The sequence below is a fragment of the Micromys minutus genome, assembly GCF_963924665.1.
Source record: "Micromys minutus genome assembly, chromosome: 4".
Classification (NCBI taxonomy): domain Eukaryota; kingdom Metazoa; phylum Chordata; class Mammalia; order Rodentia; family Muridae; genus Micromys; species Micromys minutus.
Window position 1 is genome coordinate 35577664 of NC_137973.1, and position 8427 is coordinate 35586090.

Sequence of the window (8427 nt, forward strand, 5' to 3'; positions counted from 1 at the left end):
GAAATGCCTCCCTGAGATCCAGCTCTAAGGCATTTCCTCAACTAGTGATCAAGAGGGGAGGACCCAGCCCATTGTGGGTAGTGCCATCCCTGGGCTGGTAGACCTGGGTTCTATAAGAAAGCAAGCTGAGCAAGCCAGGAGAAGCAAGCCAGTAAGCACCATCCCTCCATGGCCTCTACATTAGCTCCAAGTTCCTGTCCTGCTTGGGTTCCAGTCCTGACTTCCTTTGGTGATGAACAGCAATGTGGAAGTGTAAGCTGAATAAACCCTTTCCTCCCCCAACTTGCTTCTTGGTCGTGATGTTTGCGTAAGAATAGAAACCCTGACTGAGACACTCAACTGACCAACCCCTCTGGCCATGGGGCTTGGCCACCAAGTAGGATGTCCTAATGTGCTCATCTGTCAGGGGCGGTGAGAGGATATGTTCCATACTCACAGCCCAAGGAAGCTGCCACAGATCGTGAAGACATCTTCTATCTGGAAATCCACAGGCCTGCCTAGGGGATAAGGAACATTTTGTAACAGGTCCAGAGGCCCCCAAATCTGAGACTAGGGATCCCGAAAGTTCTTCTGTTTTTCTTTGTTATCCTGCCTTCTTCTCTACTTGCCCCCTTTCTTGTTTTCTACATGGTACTGATTGTTAGGTAGCGTGACCTCAGACTCACAGTTTTCTACCTCAGGCTCTCAGGTTCAAACTTGCTATCTTCCTGCCTTAGGCTCCAAGGGGCTGGGATTTCACAAATACATGTACATCTGGCGGACTGTTCTGCTTTGAATGTTAAATAAAGACTTGTTAAAGAGTCAGAGGTTTGAACTGTCCCTTGAGAAGTCCATGCGGGTTCTTAATGCTCATACTTAAATCTACATTAAAACCTTTTCTTAGTAAACTCCAATTAGCTTCAGAAAACAAAGGCACCCGAAGACTGCTCTAGGCCATGGAAATAGGTACGTGGAAGTGGGGGAGGCAAAGAGGAGACTCTGTGCTTCTGCACCGGATGGAGAGGAATGACTGATTAGCCCCAGCTATCTCAAAGGCCAGGACAGATGGCAGTGAGGTGGACATTGTCCTGGGGTTTGCCTCGAAGTAGCAGCAGTAGATAAGCCGACAGTGGCCTGAAGGAAGTGAGTCATTCAGCAAAACTCATCACCGGCAGGAAGAGTATGGAAGGCAGTCAGCACTTAGCCTGGTAGCCTGAGGAACCTCAAAGATTGCTCTGGCACACTAGACCCTGCTGGGATGGGAAGGTGTTCCGCCAGTGTGCCAGCTCTGCTCCTGCCCGTGGCTTGTTCAAAGCAGCATTCCACTCTGCCTTTCTCGGTCTGAGGATCCGTCTTCTGGGAAGGGAGTCTAGAAGTTCTGTCCCTTTCCTCAGGGGCTCCTCATGGAGAATCCTTTTCTCACAAAATCTGCCTAATTAGTCACTCTAGAATGTTCCTAAAAGCAAGTTTTTCAAACGGCACTGGCCTCTCAGCTTGCTGACCTGTATGTCATGTGACGGTCCGGTGCTGTTGAGTTCCTGTCAAACAGGATGCCTGGCCTTGGCTCCAGACACTAGACTTTCTCATTTCTTTCTTCCCGTGATGAAAGATGAAGCCATCAGCATGGGGATTGTTCATCAGAAGCCCTGAGTCTAGCACAGCGGTTTTCAACCTGTGGGTCATGGTCCCTTTGGGTAATGGTTCTCAACGTGTGGGTTCAAGGCCACTGGTGTGGGAATTGAACCACCTTTTCACAGGGGTCATCTAAGAGCATTGGAAAACACAGATATTTACACTATAATTCATAACAGTGGCAAAGTTACAGTTATGAAAGTAATTGTAAGGTGGGGGTCATCAAACCATGAAGAACTGTGTTAAAGGGTCGCAGCATCAGGAAGGCTGAGCGCCCCTGCTCTGGTAGGATGGAGTTCCCAGTCACCTCCAGTCATCTTGCTGCTGTGGCTGTAAAGACAGAGGTGCCATCAGAGGGAGATTCACGCCTCTGAGTCGCCCTAGTTTCTGGTTGGTGTCTGTGGTCGTACTGCTGGGTGCCTGTACCTGTGTCTGCGTGCTGGTTTCTCCCTGTGGGCTTTGAATTCTCATTTTCCTGACTGAAAACCAATTCATCTGCTGCCACGTGGTTCCTATTTCCGGTGCCTGGCTGCCTGCTGCCACGGTCGTGTCTCGACCTTGGCTTTCTGACCTTCCTCCCAGTTACATAGCACCTGGGCTGTGACACCTAACAGAAACACCTCATGGTGACTTCCAGGTGGCCACACATCCTATAGTTGACATGGTTTCCTTATTCTCATCTCTCCAGCCCAGGGTGTGTGGCTTTGCACACAGTGTTAGGTCTCAAACTCAGGACAAGTGGCTGAGGTCACTATTAAATACCATAGCAGATGTTGGCCACCAGGTTCCCATGTTCTAGTGTCATCCTGGCTGGCATATGCTGTCCCCTACCTTGAACTGTCTAAGCCAGAGTCTGGCCTGGGTCCCTTCCCCCAGCTTTTCTTCCTGATATATACCAGTGACTTTGGCTTCATTGGTATCTTTTGTGGCTTCATCACCTGTTCTACAGCTCCCCCCTTAGTCCCCCTCCCCTCTCTCTTTCTCTAGAGCCCCCCACCCGCACATCTCAGTTCAGTCTGGGCCCTTCCAGCTGCCTCAGGATGTACTCTCCCTTTTATCTACACTAAGCCTTCTCAACCCTTTTTCCATTTTGCCTCCCTCACATGGGTGTCACATCTCAACTCTTGCCTCCTTCCTCATAGCTCTCTCCTCTGAGCAAGGAGTGCCTTCCCATTCGTTCAGCATCTCATCTTCCTTCACAGTGAAATCATCAAAGTTGCCTGGATTCCCCGAAGCTTAAATCCCAGAGCCTCCCTCCTCAGGGCCCTGTGGTACAGACACCCCAGACTGCACATTTGGTACCCTGTGGTTGTTTTGTTCCTATGAATTACCAGTTAACTTTCGTATTCATCTTCATTTGCCTTTCTTTTATCAAGCTCGGTAATTTTGCTGCCTTAAATGGTACATTATTTAGGGCACCCCCACCCCACCCCGGTTTACAAAGCTCCAGCAATGAAACTCCACACAAGCTCACACAAGCTCCAGCCATGTGAGTTCACACAAGCAAGCAGAAGGGCTGGAGCAGGGCAGGCCATAAGTGCAGGTAAGCTGGGAGCCCAGACACCCCCTACTCCTCCAGCAAGTGTTAGAAAAAGGATGAAGGGAGTGGGGATGGGGTGGGATATGGCCCATGGAGGTGCAGCAAGGCCTGGGAGCAAGGGAGATGCCTCTGGGGGCCCATGTGGGGAATCCCTTCCCCCTGAGGGACCAGCCACACAACGGTATAGTACAGAATAGAGTTTAATTAGGTCATGGGGGAGTTAAGAGGGTAGTAGAGGCAGAGAGAGAGAGAGAGAGAGAGAGAGAGAGAGAGAGAGAGAAGAGAGAGGTGTAGAGGCCTGCCATGAACACATGGAGAGGGGGAGAAGGAAGGGGAAGAGGAGGGGTAAGTAGGGAGAACAAGGGAGCAAGAGCAAGAACAAGAGAGAGCAAGAGAGAGAAAAGGGGGCAAGCAGCCGCTTTTATAGTGTCAGGTCATTGGGCGGAGCATACCTGGCTATTGCCAGGTAACTGAGGGGTGGGGTTTACAGAATCCCAACAGCAAGCACCTTGGCCTCTCCCCTGCTGGCTTCTGGGCAGTTGAATTGAATGCCAACCTGGGCCAGAGACCCTGACTCAAAAAGAAAGAATAAATAAAAGAAGAGAAACGGTAGTAGAATAAAGCTGCTGACAGATAAATGCTCCCCACAGACATCCAGACATCCGGGTTAAGTACATCCTGCTCTGCACATCCTTCATTTGGTCCCCCTCTGTCTTCTTAAAGCTGGGAGTCTTGTGGCCCAGATGTCTTCTGCCTTGGCAACTTGGTTGTGAGGATATGGAGCCCACGGACACAGCTTCGCCTAGACATTATATCTGGTCTTGCAGTGGAGTTGCATAAAACATCAGGGAGGATGGGAGTGAAGGGGGTGGAGGACCCCGTGGCCTGCGCTTTTCACAGCTCACATAAATTAACTTAAACATGTCTTTGGCCTTTGGTTGTGACAATGAACGGAGACTTGGCTGTGGAGAAGGATGCTCAGTGCTAGAGCAGTGACCAGAGTTTGAAACCCCCAGGTCTCTGTTTGTCACTAAGAACACAGAGAGCAGAACCCTAATGGAGAGGCCAGGCTACACACATGATGGCGAAGCTTCCCTCCTGCCTCCCTCCACTGGAGACCCAGATCCACAGCACTGTGACAAAGCAGCCTTAAGTTTTAGGCCTTGAGTCCTGACATCTGATCTTCTGCAGCCCAAGGCTAGATTAGTCTATGTAGGGAGTTTAAGGCCTGCACAGGAAGGTCCCCCTCCCAAAAAAAGTGAATAGTTATAGACATCACGACCAATTAAAAAATGTAAAAGTAGAAAATTATACCAAAGAAACCCATGTGTTATTTTATTCTAGCAGCTAATGGCTGAGTTAAGGCCTTTCCCGTATACGTATAAGTTCTACAGTGTTTGCTGCCATGTGGTTTAATTGACTTCGTCACACAACAACCATCTTACAAATGCTTTCCAGAGAGCATAAAATAACTTGGACTTCCTCTAACTTGATTGATCAAAATATTGTGTTATCAATTATTCATTTTAAAAAAAAGGCAACTTCAGCAGACAAGCTCCTGGGATTGGGCCCTAAACAGAGGAATTCTGAAAGAATTCCTTTGTATACTATCTCCCAAGCAGAACACTTGTGGGCCATTTATAGTCATACACACTGTGTATAGTCTGCTCCTGACTCAGTCTCCTTCGCTAAGCACCGAACAGAACAGTTTCCTTCACTTGCAATTGGCATGTCTGTGATGGGGGACTTCTACAGACTAGCTTCTGGCTTTGCATAACTAGACATTTCTCCTCTCCCTGGACTGCCACTGGGGCTATGGTGGGCGGGCAGGACTGTGTAGGGAACAAAGTTGTTCACCTCACGGCTAACAGAAAGTAGAGAGCAACTGACAGGAAGACAAAGGGGTAAGTCCGTCTGTCAGGGTATGCCTCCAGTGCCTCACTTTCACAGTGCAGGTTGCCTCCTAATGATGCCATTGAGTTAGGAATTCATCACGGAATTAGTCACTGCTTAGATCAGAGCTCTCAGACCTGAGCTTCAGGGACACCTCAAGCCACAATGGGGCAGTAAAAAAAAGTCCTTCACTCAGCAGCTGGGAACAAGGCAACATTACAAGGACCCTTCTGGAAACCACAGGCATGTCTCCCTCTAGGGCACTTGTTCTAATATAGTTCTTCTTGCTGTGCTGACCCATATCTTAGTTAGGGTTTTCTTGTGATGAGACACCCTGACCACAGCAACTCATTTGAAGAAAGACATTTACTTGGGGCTGGCTTACAGTTTAGTCCATTATCATCATGGCAGAAAGCGTGGCAGCGTGCAGACAGATGTGGTACTAGAAAGGTAGCTGAGAGTTCTACATCTGGATGGGCAGACAGCAGGAAGGGAGAGTGATGCTGGGCCTGGCTTGAGCTTCTGAAATCTCAAAGCCCACTCCCAGTGACACACTTCCTCCAACAAGGCCACACCCATTCCAATAGGCCACACCCCCTAACTGTGCCATTCCCAATGAGCCCACAGGGCCATTTTCATTCAAACCATCACACGCAATCATAAAATTTTCAATGCTACCTCCTAACTGTACTTTTACAAGTTGTAATGTAAATATCTGTGTTATCTGAGGGTCTCAGGTGACCCCTGAGAGAGAACCGCTGCTTTGGTGCCTAAGGACATCACCAATTCAATTTTCTTCAGTTGTGCACATAATGCACTCTGCCAGTCCAAATTATCTGCCGAGGAAAGACTGGCTGACAACACCTTAAAAATGGAAAGAGAATAACTCACTTCTCTACGGTTTAAATACCTGTCCTTTGCACACTTATGAACTCACAACTGCCCGTAATGTAAGTTTCCGGGAATCTGGTACATATATTTCTGGTCTCCAAGGGCACCAGGCCCATATGTGCTGAACATACGAACATGCATGCGAGACAGTAAGATACAGAAACTAAAAATAAAACTTAAAAATTAAAGATAGACGAATAGACACAGTTTCCATATAAAAAGACATCTGGGATCGTCCTCCTGCCCACCCCAGCCTTGAAACCGCCCATCAGCAAAGTCACACATAAAAATACTGCCCCCAGTGTTTACAAAAATATATGGCCATGAGCTGCTAGAGATGGCTCAGTGGAGAAAGTGCTTACGATGCAAGTGTGATGGCTACTCTGGGTTGTCAACTTGACTGTATCTGGAATTCATTAAAACGTAACTTTCTCTGCACACCTGCGAGTGATTTTCAGTTAATTCGATCATCTGAGGTCCAAAGACCCACCCTAAATGCAGGCCACGCCTTCATAGGGCAGCTCATATAAAAGACAAAGAAGAAAGCAGTTTATGCTCTTTGCCTGCTTGTCCTGGCTCTTGCAGGGAAATTTGTTCCTTCTCTGGCTTTGGAGCCTACTTCTTCAGGATTCCCACATGAAGACCAGCTCAGACACTGAGCCGTGTGGCTTGAACAACTCCTGGAAGAAAGCCATTGTTGGACTAGCTAGATCTCAGCTTGTAAGGCTTTATAATAAATTACATATATCTACATACATAAACACATACATATATTCAATCAGTTTTGTACCTCTAGAGAACCCTAATTCAGCAACCATAAGGATCTGGATTCTTATCCCCTGGATCCACATAAGAAGCCAGACATTGTATACCTAAGACCCCAAGGCTGGGGGCGGAAGGGTCAGAGACAGGAGGCTCCCAGAAGCTCACCGACCAACCAGTCTTGTTATGGTGAGTTCAAGGTTGAGTAAGAGACTATTGGTTAGTTTTATGTCAACTAATCTAGAGTCATCAGAGGAAGGAACCTCAGTTGAGAAAATGTCTCCATAAGATCAGGTTGTAGGCAAACCTATAGGGCATTTTCTTAACTAGTGATTGATGTGGTAGGGCTTAGCCCATTCTGAATGGCGCCACCATTCCTGGGCTGGTGGTCCTGGGTTCTATAAGATATCAGGCTGACCAAGCCATGTGGAGCAAGCCAGTAAGCAGCACCCTCCACAGCCTCTCCATCAGCTCCTGCCTCCAGTTTCTGGCCCTGTTTAAAAGTTCTTATCCTGACTTCCTTCATCAATGGACTATGGTATAGAAGTACAAGCACATCATAGGGAGAAAATCAACCCTTGCTCTCCATCTTGCTTTTGGTCATGTTGTATCATTGTGACAATAGTAGCACTAAGTCAGAGACTTTGTCTTTAAAAAAAAAAAAAAAAAAAAAAAAAAAAAAGATGGTCTCGTGGCCTCTGCTTCTTTGCAGCGGCTCTGCACCCTACCTCCCTGCTTTTCAGCTGGTTGTTCTGGGCTTAGTGGATCTCCATGGTTGAGCGTAATCTGTCGGGCAGGATGGCTCACTGGGTCTGGGGTGAGGAACGACGGAGCTCGGATCGCTTAGACGCGCAGGCCTGGGCATCTGAGCATGCTCCCGGCCTGTAACCTCAACCTTGTTGAATGCTCCAGAAGCCACCCAGACTGAGGAAAACCCTGAAACTCCGGGGCCACGTGAGCCACGGCCACAGTCGAATCGGTAAGTACCACAAGCACCCAGGAGGCCGAGGCGATGCTGGAGGCATGCATCACCACAGATCAACCTTGACAAATCTCCCAGGTTACTTCGGGAAAGTTGCTATGAGGCATTACCACTTGAAGAGGAACCAGAGCTCCTGCCCAACTGTCAACCTGGATAAATTATGGACGTTGGTCAGCGAGCAGACACGGGCCAATGCAGCAAAGAACAAGACTGGAGCTGCTCCCATCATTGATGCTGTTCTGTCAGGCTACTACAGAGTTCTTGGGAAGGGAAAGCTCCTTAAGCAACCTGTCATCGTGAAGGCCAAATTCTTCAGCAGAAGAGCTGAAGAGAAGATAAAAGGTGTTGGAGATGCTTGTGTTCTGGTACCTTAGAGCCACTTCAGAGGTTAATTAAATGCTAACATTTTCAAAAAAAAAAAAAAGGGGGGACACAGTTGAGGAAGATACCCAACAGTGATCTTTGATGTCTGACCCACACATAAACACACACACACACACACACACACACACACACACACATTTCATATACCATATGGCCAACAGCGCAATTTAACATAGCAGAAACTAATTATAGACCACAACAAAGGCTTATTGCCTAAATAAAATGAACAGATTGCTCACAGAGGTGTTCAGGAAAAGGTGAGATTCTCATTTGGTGGGGTTTTTTGGGTATTTTTTGTGACAGGGATCCCCACCTAGCCAAGACTGTCCTCATATTTGAAATTTGTGTCTGTTTCCAAGCACTA

General features: G+C 47.8%; 1 protein-coding gene across 1 annotated transcript; it reads left to right on the forward strand.

The window, feature by feature from the left end:
- Nucleotides 1-7600: 7600 nt before the first annotated feature.
- LOC308420052 (large ribosomal subunit protein uL15-like) lies at nucleotides 7601-8053 on the forward strand (the record flags this gene model as incomplete). Its single annotated transcript, XM_080916003.1, has 1 exon — nucleotides 7601-8053. The coding sequence occupies one exon, from the start codon at nucleotides 7601-7603 to the stop codon at nucleotides 8051-8053; it is 453 nt and encodes a 150-aa protein (XP_080772129.1).
- Between the last annotated feature and the right edge of the window lie 374 nt (nucleotides 8054-8427).